The 19,121-nt window shown below is 40.4% G+C and overlaps 1 protein-coding gene across 1 annotated transcript in view; it reads right to left on the reverse strand.

Moving 5' to 3' along the window:
* Positions 1 to 19,121, reverse strand: part of LOC126210001 (apoptosis-stimulating of p53 protein 1-like) — a 339,336-nt gene that overhangs the window by 21,362 nt on the left and 298,853 nt on the right. The window contains exons 13-15 of the mRNA XM_049939109.1: positions 14,906 to 15,124; positions 8,268 to 8,505; positions 1,942 to 2,269 (exon numbers count right to left, since the gene is read on the reverse strand). Of these exons, the coding sequence (XP_049795066.1) occupies positions 1,942 to 2,269; positions 8,268 to 8,505; positions 14,906 to 15,124 (785 nt within the window). The remainder of the gene's footprint in view (positions 1 to 1,941; positions 2,270 to 8,267; positions 8,506 to 14,905; positions 15,125 to 19,121) is intronic.

Below are 19,121 nucleotides of genomic sequence, written 5' to 3' on the forward strand. Positions count from 1 at the left end.
TAGTGGTAGGGTCTGAATATAACAGAGGGAAACATTCCACGTGGAAAAAATATATCTAAAAAGAAAGAAAGTGATGAGACTTACCAAACAAAAGCGCTGGCAGGTCGATAGACACACAAACAAACACAAACATACACACAAAATTCTAGCTTTCGCAACAAACGGTTGCTTCGTCAGGAAAGAGGGAAGGAGAGGGAAAGATGAAAGGAAGTGGGTTTTAAGGGAGAGGGTAAGGAGTCATTCCAATCCCGGGAGCGGAAAGACTTACCTTAGGGGGAAAAAAGGACGGGTATACACTCGCACACACACACACACACATATCCATCCGCATATACACAGACACAAGCAGACATTTTTCGTCTGGATGTCTGCTTGTGTCTGTGTATATGCGGATGGATATGTGTGTGTGTGTGTGTGCGCGCGCGAGTGTATACCCGTCCTTTTTTCCCCCTAAGGTAAGTCTTTCCGCTCCCGGGATTGGAATGACTCCTTACCCTCTCCCTTAAAACCCACTTCCTTTCATCTTTCCCCCTCCTTCCCTCTTTCCTGACGAAGCAACCGTTTGTTGCGAAAGCTAGAATTTTGTGTGTATGTTTGTGTGTCTATTGACCTGGCAGCGCTTTTGTTTGGTAAGTCTCATCACTTTCTTTCTTTTTAGATATATTTTTTCCTAGTGGTAGGGTCTGATACACAAGATACTATGTAACAGTTGAACACAGAAATTTCGACTTAATTTTGATTGTCATATGGCAAAAATATTGATTAATTCTTAATCGTTCAGTTAGAGAGATGTCAAAACAAACTGTGTAATGATTAAGCATGCACCATTTTACATACCTTAAAAATCTAACTATATGTGATGTAAGTGGCAGAAATAATTTGTTCCTTCAGCTGCTTTTGCATGTGTTTCTGTACACCCTATCTTCAGTAAAGATCATTGATTTTGAAGTAGCTCGATGTAGCCAGATAGTGTGTGTTGTCAGATCAGAATATACGAGTGGTTCCCTTAACATTCTAGGTAAACTTACAGTTTGTTGTAAAATGGCAACATTATGCAATAGAGGATTAAGATTATCAAGAATATTGATACCCTAAAGAAAGCATGTAACTAAAAACATGGTCCCCCACTTTTGCTGATCAAAAATTAACTATGGGTGATTACAGCCTTCACATCCACGAGAAAACTTGGAATAAAGAGGATGTGATAATAAGCTCCAAAGAAATTAATGGTGAGTGTTTAGCATCTCACAGTAATGATTCTTCTTTTCTCTCAGCTTTAGTTTAACTGCAGTTTTTAAAATGTTCAAATGTGTGTGAAATCTTATGGGACTTAACTGCTAAGGTCATCAGTCTCTAAGTTTACACACTACCTAACCTAAATTATCCTAAGAACGAACAAACACACACACACACACACACACACACACACACACACACACACACACACACACACACACACGCCCACACACACACACACGCCCGAGGGAGGACTCGAACCTCCACCGGGATCAGCCGCACAGTCCATGACTGCAGCGCCTTAGACCGCTCGGCTAATCCCGTGCAGCTGCAGTTTTTAATAGTTGATAATTTAAGTGGGCCAATATTCAAATAATTAACACACATTTAAATACTAAGTATTTTAAAATTTGTGATTTATAAAACTCAATAGAATTATATTCCAACGTAAGGCTAAAAACATGAAATTAGAACATTCCTGAAGTACCCTCAGATTTTGCTAATTTTTCCAGGTGAAATTTAATTCCCTGTGAACTGTAGGATTTTCCACAAGAATCGCTACCCTGTAGCAATAATTTCAAAAGCAAAGACATCAAATGTCCACTTCTTCATACGAATGGATGTCATCCCTGCTCGAGATGTTCCAGTTTCACACATTGTGTGCCAAGAACTAGGTAGAAAGAAAACACAGGACAGGAGCCTCACCAGCCATCACTGTCCTGGGCGTTGACGTCACAGCCGAAGGCGACGAGGAAGCGCACGATGCCAAGGTGCCCTGCGCAGATGGCATTGTGCAGGGCGGTGATGCCCTCGTCATTGGCAGCACTGGGGTCGGGCACGCGGCCCGCCGTAGCACGCACCAGCTCCAGCTCACCCTCCAGGCTGGCGTCCAGCAGCAGCGCCAACGGGTCAAAGCTCACCCGCCGTAGCTGCCCACCCTTGCCCTCCCCGCTGCCATTGCCAGATCCCGTGTTGCCACTGTTTGTCCCCACTTTTAGGTTACCTTTCCTCCTCACCACTGCCGAATCACCACCTGCACGTAAAAGAATATCTCGATGTACATTTGTATTGAAAGGATAATTCACTGCGACAACAAAAAGTATGCAAATAGTATAGTCTACTTCGCACAACACTAATTATCCTCGATCACAAATATTTGTACATAGATAACTAGTTTCAGCAAATTAAACTGCCATCTTCGAACTGAAAATATTTAAGAAACAGGTTACAGGCCACAACTCAACAGAATATATACAAGAAAACAGACTGCATAGCAATACTGAGACATACCACTTAGTACAATGCAGTAGTGTCTACATCAATCTTTATCATTAGACATCTTTTCATGACTGCGTTTTGACATTGTACTACATGATGTGTATTTTGGTACCTGTTTATTACACAACTCTGATGTACCTACCACATTAATTAGTGATGTGGGGCATAACATAATGCCTTTACTGTGAGGTGCATTTATTACAGCCATATTTTGTGTGTATGTGTAAATATTTTTGATTGTGGGTATCTACCCATAGACTTACTTTTAATCTCTGCAATACAGGAAAAGACAGATTGCAACTTACCATAAAGATGACACTTTAAGTTGCATATAGGCAAAATTAAAAGAAACTTACACATAAGCTTTCAACCACAGTCTTCATCAGAAAAAGAAAGAGAAACACACGCCATTCCTTCACACAAGCAAGCTCAGCTCACACAAACATGGACACTGACTGCTGCAGCTGGCAGTCATTTATGCATGAGATGGTCTCACTTGTGTGAATGAATGATATGTATTTCTCTCTTTCTGATGGGGGGCTGCAGCTGAAGGCTTATGCGTAAGTGTCTTAATTGGGCCTGTCTACAACTTACTGTGTCATCTTTACAGTAAGTAGGATTATCTTTTCCTACAGTGTTGATATTCTAACATGGAGATCCCATTCTTATGTCTTTAATCTCTCTTACATTTAAATTGTAAGACACAGTTATGATAAAAGTCTAACTATAATGATCGCTGTAGACAGTAATTAGTAAGTAACTTTATTGCTACGCAGTCTGTTTCTTTCTGTGGCCTGTAATCTGTTTTTTAAAAAAATTAGATTTGTAGTTCGCAGTTTTATTTGCTGTAACTAGTTACTGATGTACAAATATTTGCGATCAGGGTTAAAGTGTTCCCACAAGACTACACCACTGATTATCGATTGCCTCCTACATAACTGACAATGTCATGCAGTTGTAAATAAGAATAAAAGATTACAGGAAGGTAGAATTTTGCTCTCCATGCTATAATATCCTGTCCAAGCCTCTTCATCTCTGAGTAGCTACTGCCACCTCCATCCTAGAGGGATGCTTAGTGTATTCAACTCTTTGTCTCCCTCTACAATTTTTACCCTCCACGCTATCCTCCAACACTAAATAGTTGATCCTTTGATGCCTCAGAACAGGTCCTACCAACCAATCCTTTCGTTTAGACAGGTTGTGCCACAAATTCCTCTTCTCCTCAATTCTATTCAGAAACTCCTCATTAGTTACATGATCTACCCACGTAATCTTCAGCATTCTTCTGTCCCACCACATTTCGAAAGCTACTATTCTCTTCTTGTCTAAACTGTTTACTGTCCATGTTTCACTTCCATACAATCACTTTCAGAAGAGACTTCTGGCACATGGGCAAACACTCCTTAAATCTATAATCGATGTTAACAAATTTCTCTTGTTCAGAAACGCTTTCCTCACCATCACACATCTACATTTTATATCCTGTTTCCTTTGGCCATCACCAGTTATTTTTCTGCTCAAATAGCAAAATTCATCTTCTACTTTAAGTGTCTCATGTCTTAATCTAATTCCCTCAGCATTACCTGATTTAATCCAACTACATTCCATTTTCCTAATTTTGATTTTGTTGATGTTCATCTCATATCTTCTTTTCAAGACACTGCCCATTCTGTTCAACTACTCTTCTAGGTCCTTTGCTATCTGACAGAATTACGTCTTCCACAAAACCTCAAAATTTTTATTTCTTCTCCATAGATTTTAATGCCTACTCCAAATTTTTCTTTTGTTTCCTTTGCTGCTTGCTCAGTATACAGACTGAATAACATGGGGGATAGGCTACAACCATGTCTCTCTCCCTTCCAACCATTGCTTCCCTTTCATGCCCCTCGACTCTTATAACTGCCATCTGGCTTCTGTACAAATTGGAAATAGCCTTTCGTTCCCTGTATTTTACCTTCAGAATTTGAAAGAGTGCATTCCAGTCAACTTTGTTAAAACCTTTCTCTATGTCCACAAATGCTATAAACATAAGTTTGCCTTTCCTTAACCTCTCTTCCAAGATAAGTCATAGGGTCAGTATTACGTCGCATGTTCCTACATTTTTACAGAATCCCCTAGGTTGGCTTCTACCAGTTTTTCCATTTGTCTGTAAACAATTCGTGTTAGTATTTTGCAACAATGACTTATTGAAATGATAGTTTGATAATTTTCACACTTGTCAGTAACTGTTTTCATTGTAATTGGAGTTGTTATATTCTCCTTTAAGTCTGAGGCTATTTGCTGCCTCATTCATCTTGCTCACCAGATCAAACAGTTTTTTCATGGCCGGCTCTCCCACAACTATCAGTAGTTCTAATGGAGTGTTGTCTACTCCCAGGGCCTTGTTTCAACTTGTCTTTCAGTGCCCTGTCAAATTCTTCATGCAGTATCATATCTCTCATCTTACCTTCATCTACGGCCTCTTCCATTTCCCTACTACTGCCCTCAAGTACATCACCCTTATATAGACCCTTTATACACTCCTTCCATCTTTCTGCTTTCCCTCCTTTGCTTAGGACAGGCCTTCCATCTGAGCTGTTCATACAGGTGATTTTCTTTTCTCCAAAGGTATCTCTAATTTTCCTGTACATGGCATGTATCTTACCCTAGTGAAATATGCTTCTACATCTTTAGATTTGTCCTCTAGCCATTCCTCTTAGCCATTTTGCATTTCCTGCGGATCTCATTTTTGAAATGTTTGTATTCAGTTTTGCCTGCTTCATTTATGCATTTTTATATTTTCTCCTTTCCTCAATTAAATCCAATATCTCTCAGGTTACCCACGGATTTCTATTAGCCCTCATCTTTTTATCTACTTTATCCTCTGCTGCCTTCATTATTTCATCTCTCAAAGCTACCTACTCATCTTCTACTTTATTCCTTTCCTCTATTCTTGTCAATTGTTCCCCAATGTTCTCTCTGAAACACTCTACAACCTCTGGTTCTTACAGTTTATCCAGTTTATTTGCAGTTTCTTCAGTTATTTTTGCAGTTTCTTCAGTTTTATTCTACAGTTCATAGCCCATAAATTGTGGTCAGTTTAGTGTGGAATCAAAACCACACACGGTTTCTGGTGCCTCATCACATCACTGAGAGGTGAAGGCTATGTTGACACAAAGACTGATAAACACATGATCTGATCATAACTTTATCCTGCAACCTCTCTGTTACTAGGCATGTGCTTCATTGGTAGACCACCAGGCCCAACACTGTTACATTGTTGAGAAGTGATTAACTGCATGTATATGGGGAGACGGGGGAGGGGAGAAGGCACGACAAAACAAACAATGTCAAAGATACAGAGTTCATTTAGAGATCACTTTGACAAGACCCAATCTCATCAAGGATATAAGAAACCATGAGAGGAAATTTGTGCTGCTGTTGCTCAATCAGATGAGCAGTGTCAATGAAACTCATGAGCAGCTGCAGTTCAGTTATCATGGCCAACAATAAACCACCACATTCACCTCATCAAAAAAGATTTTGAAGTGAAAGAATTGAGACTGATGTTTGTCAGTGAACTCACTGATGATGTAGTGAAGCAGCGAGTTGTAACGTGTCATGCGTTGTTGGCACAATTTCCAAATGCTGTGCTTCACTTGACTGTGTTGTTCCCCAATGAATGTGCAATATAAGACAGCTCACACAAGAGGTTTTTATTATATGAGCTTGAATGTCGTCATTGTCCATGTTCAGAATATATTTTTATAAGAGTATGTGTAAGGAAAATCGCAGATGTGATTTGTACCTTACTAACCCATCACAGGGAATAATCCCATCCTATTTGTATCAGCATCAGTACAACGCTAATGATGAATTCTGCAAAAGTTTTGCGGAAGCCTTTCGAAGCATAAATTCTGAGATGCTTCGCAAGATGCTGTAAATAACATGATGATGAATAGATCTCTGTGTGAGGTATGATAGTTCACATGCTCATCTGCAAGATGCATGGTTTTTATATGTAACCATATTCAAACATAAAATAAAGTACTTTGACCTAGAGGTATCAGGCTTCCTGGATACAATGCAGAAAAAAACAAATGAAACTTTCAGAACCAATAGCTCCTTTCTCATGAAGAAAAGGTATATGCTTGAGGAACATTAAAAAGGAGGGACTACTGTTAAACAGTTACAAAAAATCTTCTGCAGTATGTCTCAAGTTCTTGTTACACTACATAGGCTATTTTGATCATCCCATCTGATATTAATTTACGTGAACTCTGGAGATCGGAATTTACCATCGAACATATCCACATATCCTCACATCCAAACACCCTCTTCCACCAAAAATTCCAAAAATAACTGTTTCTTTCTTCCTTTTCTTTATTTATTCACTCCATAACTTTTTTTATCTTTTTGCCCCACTACCCCCCCCCCCTCCTCTCTCTCTCTCTCTCTCTCTCTCTCTCTCTCTCTCTCTTACCCTCCGCCCACTTTATTAGACATCAAGGACAGAACAGAACAATATATGATAGGATAGGATAGGATAGGATATGACAATAACATGGAACTGAAATGAACAGTCAGTGACAGAAGAAAGTGGTCGCATTGACAAGGCATTACCCTTAGAGTGGGTGTACTTATTGCTGTTCATTGTACTTTAATATGTAATGTAATCTATATGGTTTGTATTCAGTAATTTTGCTGGACAAAACTTAACTGTCTCACATTCCAGCTCACACTCACCTTTGTTAATATTCTTACAATACTGTTTTCACTCTGTTTATGCCAGTCTGGAAATTTCACCATGAAATTTACAAAAACTTGAATTGAACATTGTACAGAAAATCATTGTTTCCAATCATTCACAAGTAGTTGTTAACCTTATGTGCTTAAGCTACTTACAGTGAATACCACCACTTCCTTAATAACTCATTAATTTCATCTATTCTTATGAATTCTCCAATTAATGTTCTTCATCTCTCTCCATTCCCACGACTTATTTATCAATAATGTTTATACCACTTTCAATATTCACTACTATTAAAAATGATTGAGTTCCTAAAGATTCTCAATCTTAATTCACTACATGACCCAGTGACTCTCACAAAAATGGACTTTATCCAGAGTCATGAAAGAACTCTAATCTACATCACCATATACATCTACACTTACTTACATACATCACAAGCCACCATACGGCATGTGGCTGAGGGGTATCCTGTACCAGTACCCATCATTTCCTTTCTCGTTCCACTCACAAATAGAGTGAGGGAAAAAGACAGTCAGCCATACAATGCCCAACAAATGTCCAACTCCTAAGAACTTAACCCTCAGCAGTTAAGGTATAGTTACATTGATTTAACATGTGGACTAAAACAGTACACTGTGGGATCCATAACTAAGTTAACATACCAAAGAGTGCCAAAAAAAGGAATGAAAAACTATTTTAGGCAATGGTATTGTGGAGTAGTAAGCGATAAGATACTCTGTATTGATTTTCATATATTTGATAAGAATGTATCATGTGATGACAAAATTATTTTGGCAATCAATACTAGTGTTTAACATTACCATGCTGCCTCACATCTCCTTAGAAACCTTTTGTTAAAGGGATAGAAAACTGCTTCCAACTGCAGAATCCTCAGCTGAAATGTTTCCACTGTGGCACAACATTTTAATACAAGAGATCCTATACCTAGAGGCCACCTTCTCTTCTACATGGCCTATGAAATGCCATTTCACTACTTATTCGGTAGGAAACAGATGCTTACCTGGCTGGACACTCAATCCTTGCTGCTGTTGTTGCTGTTGTTCATCCGAGTTTGTCTCAGAGGAATCTTCAGCTTTGACAGCACTGTTATCCTCTGCAAGCTGCTGCTGTTGCTGCTGCGAGAGGGTAAGAGTCGCTCCACCCGCAGACTCATCCTGCTCAGTACTCACTCCAGTTGTGAGGCGGTCCACATCATCTGGTGAGCTGTTTGTCACCAGGGAAGTGACCACACTGTTTCCCTGCAGCACCATACAAAACACAACATGAACACATGATTCTTCTAGGTGTGTGTGTGTGTGTGTGTGTGTGTGTGTGTGTGTGTGTGCGCGCGCGCACAGGGAATTGTGGAAGGTGACGAAACATCTACATCCATACTCTGCAAACCTGCAAACCCTTGAATTGCATGGCAGAGGGTAAGCCTACTTCCCATATAACAGTTATTGTGGCTGCTTCTGGGAAGAATAGCTGTTCAGATTCATTTGTGTGCAGTGTAACTGAAATAATGATGTCCTCATCACCCCTATGGAAGCAATACACACTGAGTTTTAAGGTATTGATAAATCCATCTTTTAGAGCTTGTACTTGAGACTTTATAAGTAGGCTTCCCTGGGTCAGTTTGCCAGTTTGTTAACCAACTTCATCACACTCTCCCATGGCTCAAACAAACCTGTGAACATTCATGCTACCATCTCAGTATACATTCAATACTGAGTTAGTCCTATTTGGTACAGATCCCACACACTTGGGCAATATTCTAGAATGGGTCACAGGAGTATTTCGTGAGCAATCTCCTTTCTAGACTGACTGTATTTTCCTAGTATTGTACCAGTGAACTGTTTTATACCTGCTTTATTTACAATTGAGCCAATACGATAATTCTGCTTCATACGCCTACTAATTTTTACACCCAAGTATTTGTATGATTTGATCAGTTTCAGTTGTGACTCACTAATGTTGTAGTTTTTGTTTTGTGAAGTACATAATTTTACATTTCTGAAAACTGAAAACACATTGCTATCTTTGCAACACTTTGAAATCTTGTCAAGATCCAACTTAATATTTGTCCAGCTTTTTTCTGACAGTATTTCGTAACTGCATCATCTCCACAAAGTCTGAGATTATTAACATTGTCTGCAACATCATTAACACACAATATGAACAGCAATGATTGTGAGACACTTCCCTACGGCACACCTATAGTAATTTCTACATCTGCCAATAACTCTCCATGCGATATAACATACTGCATTCTCCCTAATGAGAACTACTCCATCCAGTCACAAAAATTTTTTCAATATATCCCATATTATCATACTTTTGATTGTAAGTCTAGGTTTGGTAGTGAGTCAATTGCTTTTCAGGAATCAAATACTGAATCTACCTGATTTTCTTTACCCACGGTTAACAAGACGTCGTATGGAGGAGTTGAATTTCACACGAGAGATGTTTTTGGAACCCATGCGGTTGGAATGGAGGAGGACATTCTGTTTGAGACAACTCACTATGCTTGAGCTCAGAATATGTCCTAAGGTTCTACAAGACATTTTTGTAAATGGCTACCCTTTTAGGTGAGCAAGGCCTGTTCTTTCTTCAAATTACTTCACATAGTTTTTGTTCAATGTATCTACTGTGGATGATGGTTACAGGAGGGGCTAACTCAGCTGCAGATTCAGTACATAATTTTATAGGGTTTCCTATGGGGCCTGAAGCTATGTTGAGTTTTAGGGATTTCAGTTGTTCCTCAACAGCACTGACACATACCTACAACACTCATCTGTCCAGTTTGCAAGAATTAAATTGGGGTAACATCTTGGATTTTGCATTGTGAAGGAATGTTTGAAAATAGAGTAAAGCATTTCTACTTTTGCTGCGCTATCCCCCAGTTTCAGTCCCTGTCTTGTCCATGGGTGTCTTGACAGAAACATTGGCACTGTTAACAGCCTTTACACATAAGCAGAATTTCTTCATGTTTTGTGAGAGAAACTTCACTAATATTGAGCAACTGTAGCTCAAAAGAGTGGTTTAAACTTGAAGTTTATGTAATCCATTTATGAAATAGAAAATTCAATTGTCACTAGTCAAAGAGCAGAATTAATTTCAGGAGGCACACTTCCTAGAACTGCTGACTGAAATTTTTACAGTTGATAACAGTAATTGTAATTCTCATAACCATACATTGGTTTTTCAGGTGGTAAGAAAGTTCTGGTCAAATTAAATCGGAAAAAGTCAGAGTGGCAGGTCAAACTCTAGGCTGACATGGAGTCATCTATTGAGAGCATTCTGTGAAGAAGGGAGTATTGTTCTCAAAGCTAACACACAAGGATCAGTTTCAACTGTAGGCTACAGATATATAAACAAGAAACATATAACTAACAAACAAACATATTAAAAATAAAAACTGTTAGAACTGGAAGTATATGAAAGATCAGGCACAAAGAGGCTGTGAACACCTGATGTGAAAATGTTATCATACTGTCTCAGTAATAGGAATAAAATGGAGGATTGATTAAACAGTTGTGGTGGTCTATACCTACATACACTCAGTTCTTAGCTAAACAATTCTTTTCTGGGAATTGAAGGCACAAAACATGGACACAGGTTTTAAACCACAGAAAGGAGCCAACAGAATAATAACTGGAAGTAGTAGTTCTAAAGAGCTATTTAAAAAAGTTTGTCATCCTTACTTGGTGCCAATCTGTGGTGCGTGTTACGGAAAATTTTAAGTGATGAAGGCTGTGGCGAAAAGCTTTGTGTGTCTTAATTGTGCCTGACTGCAACTTAATATGTCTTCTTTACAGAAGGTAGCAATCAGTCTTTTCCGACATTGTTGATATTCCCACCAGAGTTTCCATTGTTTGATTTGTACTAATAGTTCTATGCATAACTAGAGTCATTTTTTACATTTACCCAGCAAAGACTAACAAAAAACTCAAAACAGCATTTTATACTGTGATAAAACTACCAATGGAAGGGAAAAAGATTACTAAAACACATTTGCATAAAAAAGCAGCAAAAATGTTCTTCTCAAGTAATGCATGATAAAAATCACTTGGAGGACTCAGAGAAGTGGATAGTAATGAAATGGGATAACTACAGCACCTTGTTATATTTCAGTACATGATTATGGTTTACTGCTTTCACAGTAATCATGTGTAATGCAGGATGGTGATGTCCATTGGCTTTGTTCCTCAGGTGTACAGTAGCACATAGTTGAATATCTACATCTACATCTACATCTACATTTATACTCCACAAGCCACCCAACGGTGTGTGGCGGAGGGCACTTTACGTGCCACTGTCATTACCTCCCTTTCCTGTTCCAGTCGCGTATGGTTCACAGGAAGAACGACTGTCTGAAAGCCTCCGTGCGCGCTCTAATCTCTCTAATTTTACATTCGTGATCTCCTCGGGAGGTATAAGTAAGGGGAAGCAATATATTCGATACCTCATCCAGAAACGCACCCTCTCGAAACCTGGTGAGCAAGCTACACCGCGATGCAGAGCGCCTCTCTTGCAGAGTCTGCCACTTGAGTTTATTAAACATCTCCGTAACGCTATCACGGTTACCAAATAACCCTGTGACGAAACGCGCCGCTCTTCTTTGGATCTTCTCTATCTCCTCCGTCAACCCGATCTGGTACGGATCCCACACTGATGAGCAATACTCAAGTATAGGTCGAACGAGTGTTTTGTAAGCCACCTCCTTTGTTGCTGGACTACATTTTCTAAGCACTCTCCCAATGAATCTCAACCTGGTACCCGCCTTACCAACAATTAATTTTATATGATCATTCCACTTCAAATCGTTCCGCACGCATACTCCCAGATATTTTACAGAAGTAACTGCTACCAGTGTTTGTTCCGCTATCATATAATCATACAATAAAGGATCCTTCTTTCTATGTATTCGCAATACATTACATTTGTCTATGTTAAGGGACAATTGCCAATCCCTGCACCAAGTGCCTATCCGCTGCAGATCTTCCTGCATTTCGCTACAATTTTCTAATGCTGCAACTTCTCTGTATACTACAGCATCATCCGCGAAAAGCTGCATGGAACTTCCGACGCTATCTACTAGGTCATTTATATATATTGTGAAAAGCAATGGTCCCATAACACTCCCCTGTGGCACGCCAGAGGTTACTTTAACGTCTGTAGACGTCTCTCCATTGAGAACAACATGCTGTGTTCTGTTTGCTAAAAACTCTTCAATCCAGCCACACAGCTGGTCTGATATTCCGTAGGCTCTTACTTTGTTTATCAGGCGACAGTGCAGAACTGTATCGAATGCCTTCCGGAAGTCAAGAAAAATAGCATCTACCTGGGAGCCTGTATCTAACATTTTCTGGGTCTCATGAACAAATAAAGCGAGTTGGGTCTCACACGATCGCTGTTTCCGGAATCCATGTTGATTCCTACATAGTAGATTCTGGGTTTCCAAAAACGACATGATACTCGAGCAAAAAACATGTTCTAAAATTCTACAACAGATCGACGTCAGAGATATAGGTCTATAGTTTTGTGCATCTGTTCGACGACCCTTCTTGAAGACTGGGACTACCTGTGCTCTTTTCCAATCATTTGGAAGCTTCCGTTCCTCTAGAGACTTGTGGTACACGGCTGTTAGAAGGGGGGCAAGTTCTTTCACGTATATGTAGAATCGAATTGGTATCCCGTCAGGTCCAGTGGACTTTCCTCTGTTGAGTGATTCCAGTTGCTTTTCTATTCCTTGGACACTTATTTCGATGTCAGCCATTTTTTCGTTTGTGCGAGGATTTAGAGAAGGAACCTGGAACCGAGACAAGGGGCAAAGTATCATCACCCCAGACTGAGAATCATTTGTGGGTGTCTTAACTTGAGTGGCAGTGGAACTATGTTTTGCATCCCAAGTGACCAGCACCAGCCCAGGAGTCATCAGTGAGTGTCCACATGTATGGACAGTGAAAAAAGAAATTATGTTTTATACTGCAAGGTAACTTAAACAATTTGTGTGTAAATGAAAGAACATTATTCAAACAACAGTCACTGAATGAGGCAGTGCAGCTGTTACGGAACTGACCTCATATTCGGGGGGATAGAGCTGCTCTGTCTGGCCATTTTGATTTTGGTTTTTCATGATTTTCCTACACCACTAAGGAAAATGCTGAGATGGTTCCTTAATTATGGCCATGGCCAGCCACCTGTCCTGTGTCTGTAGGCTTCCTGTCCTGTCCTCTTAAACCATGTTATTTACACTGTGTGTTATATTTGGGCCCACTGATTTGTAATATATTGCCTTTACAAATCTATATCATTGTGAAATAATACCTCAGGTGAATAAAGATAGGTAAATAAATAAATAAATTAATATAACAAAATAAAATAAGTCACTGCTAGGAATACTAAAGGAAATGAAGTAACAGAACAATAGAAATGTACATCTAGATCAGGCAAATAGCAATGAAACAACTAATGTATGTATAGTTTTTGCAGTAGTGGTAAACTGCATGTAATCTTAGTATACGTAACTTAAATTTACAGAGCCATAAACAAACGTTGCTTGGCCGCCAGGTAGTGCCATTTTCCAGTGCACATTTTTTTAAGTTTGATTAGTTTCATTTTTCTTCTTTGTAACTGTGAAGATGTACAGCTTACAGTTTAAACCAGTCCTCCTTTCCTAAAACACATATTTTACACCGTAATAGGGTCATTGTGTTGTGGGCTGAGACGTAATTTTACTTCAGGTTACAGATATAAGTGCCCATTATTATTAATAACTGTATCCAAGATGAAAAACAGTAAAAAAAAAAAAATAAATAACTCGTTCAGCAGTTGAACAACTCTTAAGGTGGGGAAGTTATCTCATTACCAGGTTTCTTATTCTCTCATAAACAGCAAAAATCTTGCATTCTCTGTTTACCTTGTGGATGTCAGGCCGACAACACTGTTAAGTAATACACATATGTACATTTTTAGTATGTACATTTTTAGTATATGTCTGCTTGTGTCTGTATATGTGCAGATGGATATGTGTGTGTGCGCGAGTGTATACCTGTCCTTTTTTCCCCCTAAGGTAAGTCTTTCCGCTCCCGGGATTGGAATGACTCCTTACCCTCTCCCTTAAAACCCACATCTTTTCGTCTTTCCCTCTCCTTCCCTCTTTCCTGAGGAAGCAACCATTGGTTGCGAAAGCTTGACAATTTGTGTGTGTGTTTGTGTTTGTTATTGTTTCTATCAACGTACCAACGCTTTCGTTCGGTAAGTTACAGAATCTTTGTTTTTAGATATATTTTTCCCACGTGGAATGGTTCCCTCTATTATATTCATTTTTAGTATTTGTTTGAAACACTATGAAACCAAATCATGAAGCCTTCATGCAAGGAGTTAACACACTGCATTTAAACACAAAATGGAAAACAGTCAGAGCCCTCAAAATTTACAGGAAGAGGAAGCACATATCTCCATGTGCCCCAGATTTCAGCAACTAATGTCAAAAGCAGACATTAAGGAAAGCCTTAAAACTTGCTAAATCAAACTGCTCAAGAAAAACAAACCTTCAATTTATACTAAAAATAAGAAACAACAGGCAAAAGGGTGGTCCATTAGAGAGGAAAGGCTGTTTGTTGAAAGTTCCTATAACCATAAACACAACATTACCTGCTGGATAGCAGAATTCACAGAGGTAGTCATTGTCGGTGTCGGTAATGAAGACGTCACAGTTGAGGCAGAGCTGTGCACCAAATCTGAGGGAGGTGCGTCTGTCTCAGGGAAGAGGAAGGCCGGAGGCATCTCAATCCGCCTGTTGATGCTGACGTGGACTCCACCGGGGCCTGCAGTGCCCTTCAGCCTCGGCTGCTCCGACATGTGCTTCCGACACTGGAAATTTAATACGATTTACAGGTACACCTCCATAGAAAGTATGGTTTATTACAGCATCACACGATATAAAAATATGAGAAATAATGATTAAAATTCTTCTGGTTGTTGTATCTCTTCACTGTACAAAACATTTATAAACTGTAAAACCAATGTTTCAACCATATTACAATGGCCTTTCCCAGGACAAGACTGGTTTTAGTGGAGAAAAGGTGGCTCTGTTTATTGCCTACCATTGGTGTAAATACGTCACATTTGTGAAACTTCATTGGCTGTAGAATATAATAGGCTAGTCATGATGAAAGGGGATAGGCTGGAAAGAAGTTACTGGTGAGCTAGCCAGATTGTCAGTGATCGGCGGCTGTCTGCAGATCAGTGCTCGGCTTCTGGTGGCTTCCTCAGTTCTTCTTTGATGTCGTTAGTGTGACTTATCCAGTAGGCACGGGCAGTCACCAACTGACTACTTCTGAGCTGGGTGATAGTGGCTCTCCATGTGCAGGTACCAATTTGTGTGGAGTGGCTTCCAGTATGCCTGTGTACCATCCACAGTTCCACATACCTCCATGTTCAAAAATGGTAATGTGTCATTGTTTCGTAAGTTAACTGTATATTCCTATGCAGAGTGTTGAAATGCTGACAGAGGCTTCTCAACTCTCCCTCTCTGTATTTCCAGCTAACAAATTTATCATCTAAATACTGTAGCCAGGAACAGGGGCATAACAGTGCAGAAGTGCAGAAGCTAGAGCCTTTGTTCAGATCCTTCTACGAAGATGTCCACAGCGACGGGGAGAGGAGACGTGTCAGTGCATTCTTGTACACACCAGAACCCAACTACCGATTTGCAGACTGTCGCCAATCACTGACAAGCCAGTTAGATAACCAACAGTTTTTTTTCTATCCTCTCCCCTCTTATCATGGCTAGCTTATTATATTGCATGGCCAACGAAATTTCATGAACAAGACACATTGATAACTACACTCCCGGAAATGGAAAAAAGAACACATTGACACCGGTGTGTCATACCCACCATACTTGCTCCGGACACTGCGAGAGGGCTGTACAAGCAATGATCACACGCACGGCACAGCGGACACACCAGGAACCGCGGTGTTGGCCGTCGAATGGCGCTAGCTGCGCAGCATTTGTGCACCGCCGCCGTCAGTGTCAGCCAGTTTGCCGTGGCATACGGAGCTCCATCGCAGTCTTTAACACTGGTAGCATGCCGCGACAGTGTGGACGTGAACCGTATGTGCAGTTGACGGACTTTGAGCGAGGGCGTATAGTGGGCATGTGGGAGGCCGAGTGGACGTACCGCCGAATTGCTCAACACGTGGGGCGTGAGGTCTCCACAGTACATCGATGTTGTCGCCAGTGGTCGGCGGAAGGTGCACGTGCCCGTCGACCTGGGACCGGACCGCAGCGACGCACGGATGCACGCCAAGACCGTAGGATCCTACGCAGTGCCGTAGGGGACCGCACCGCCACTTCCCAGCAAATTAGGGACACTGTTGCTCCTGGGGTATCGGCGAGGACCATTCGCAACCGTCTCCATGAAGCTGGGCTACGGTCCCGCACACCGTTAGGCCGTCTTCCGCTCACGCCCCAACATCGTGCAGCCCGCCTCCAGTGGTGTCGCGACAGGCGTGAATGGAGGGACGAATGGAGACGTGTCGTCTTCAGCGATGAGAGTCGCTTCTGCCTTGGTGCCAATGATGGTCGTATGCGTGTTTGGCGCCGTGCAGGTGAGCGCCACAATCAGGACTGCATACGACCGAGGCACACAGGGCCAACACCCGGCATCATGGTGTGGGGAGCGATCTCCTACACTGGCCGTACACCACTGGTGATCATCGAGGGGACACTGAATAGTGCACGGTACATCCAAACCGTCATCGAACCCATCGTTCTACCATTCCTAGACCGGCAAGGGAACTTGCTGTTCCAACAGGACAATGCACGTCCGCATGTATCCCGTGCCACCCAACGTGCTCTAGAAGGTGTAAGTCAACTACCCTGGCCAGCAAGATCTCCGGATCTGTCCCCCATTGAGCATGTTTGGGACTGGATGAAGCGTCGTCTCACGCGGTCTGCACGTCCAGCACGAACGCTGGTCCAACTGAGGCGCCAGGTGGAAATGGCATGGCAAGCCGTTCCACAGGACTCCATCCAGCATCTCTACGATCGTCTCCATGGGAGAATAGCAGCCTGCATTGCTGCGAAAGGTGGATATACACTGTACTAGTGCCGACATTGTGCATGCTCTGTTGCCTGTGTCTATGTGCCTGTGGTTCTGTCAGTGTGATCATGTGATGTATCTGACCCCAGGAATGTGTCAATAAAGTTTCCCCTTCCTGGGACAATGAATTCACGGTGTTCTTATTTCAATTTCCAGGAGTGTATTATAGGCAATAAATAGAGCCGCCTTTCTTCCACCAGAAATAGTCTTTTGCTCTGAGGAAGACCACTGTAATGTAGTTGAAACATTGGTTTTACAGTTTACAATTTAAGTATTTTACACAACCACAGGTACAACAAATAAAAACTTTAGTACATTCCTAAACAGTTTTCTTGAAGTATTTAAAACTTTCCCACTAAGATCATATTGCAACAAAACATCAAGTAAGATGAGATGGATCACACCAGGAATAAAAATATCTAGTGAGGGGAAGAGGAAGATACACAATCAACTGAAGTGCAACAAAAACCCTGATTTAGTAAAATATGTTACAACCTATAAAACTATTTTTAAAAAAGTTGTGAAAGCTTCAAAACAAATGGCAAACAACAAATTCATCCTAGGGCAGAAAAATAAAACAAGGACAGTAAGGTCTGTAGTGAAGTCAGAATTTGGAGTCCGAAGTCACAAACGAGACATTTCAAAAATTAAACAAACTTAAGGAAAAATCTGTTGTAAATCCAGCTCAAATATCTGAGTGCTTCAATGAGTACTTCATAAATGTAGCAAAATCTGATTTAGACATAGCAAATTATGAGCAGAAAGTAAATAGTTTTGGGTTAAAAGGCAATACCTGCAAAAGTCTTGAGAAATTCAACAGTTTCAGCAAAATTTGTTCAAAATGTCATCATCTCCTTAAAAGACAAAAACTCGGTTGGCTGGGATGGGATACCCACCAAACTAACTAAGTTTACAACATAATAGCTCATCCTCTCTTTCTCATAATAAACAAATCCTTTGAAGGAGGTTACTTCCCTGATCTCTTTAAATATGCAGAAGTAAAACCATTGTTTAAAAAATGTTCAAAAGATGATAGGGGAAATTATTGCCCGATCTCTATACTCCCTGTCATATCAAAAATATTTGAAAAATTTGCTGCTTTACAGGTACAAAGCTTCATCACACAGAATGGTATAATTTCACATAACCAATTTGGCTTCCAACAATGCAAAAACACAGTAGATGCAATAAATGAGTTTATTGAAAAAATTATTTCATCACTAGATAGGAAAGCTAAGGTTGCAGAAATATTGTTATCTTACAAAAGCATTCGACTCTGTAAACCGTGCCCTCATGCTTTTCAAACTCAACAGGTGTGGAATAATGGATATTACTTTGAAATGGTTTGAACCATATCTCTTGGAGAGGAAACAATCACATATGATGGAGCAGATTACTTCTCAGAGTGGGAAAACTGTGTCATAAGATGTTCCTCAAGGTTCAATCCTTGGACCCATTTTATTCCTCTTCTATGTGAATGGTTTGCCTCTCAATATAAATACAGTAGAACCTGTTTTAACTTTTTTCTAGGAACCAGAATTTTTTAACCTTAAATGAGGGTTTATCTTAAATCAAGGTTACGATAGAAAGCAAACCTTTTCCAGAACTCTCTGCCTGTATTGACACGAATTGCACCAACATACATAATTTACACAATAAAACAAGGAGATACCTACCCTACACACTATACTGTTATTACAACTTTGTTTGTAGCACTAATACAGGTGTCAAAGATCATAGTTTCCCAACACACAACAAAA

This window comes from Schistocerca nitens, chromosome 10 (assembly GCF_023898315.1).
Source record: "Schistocerca nitens isolate TAMUIC-IGC-003100 chromosome 10, iqSchNite1.1, whole genome shotgun sequence".
In the NCBI taxonomy this organism is placed as follows: domain Eukaryota; kingdom Metazoa; phylum Arthropoda; class Insecta; order Orthoptera; family Acrididae; genus Schistocerca; species Schistocerca nitens.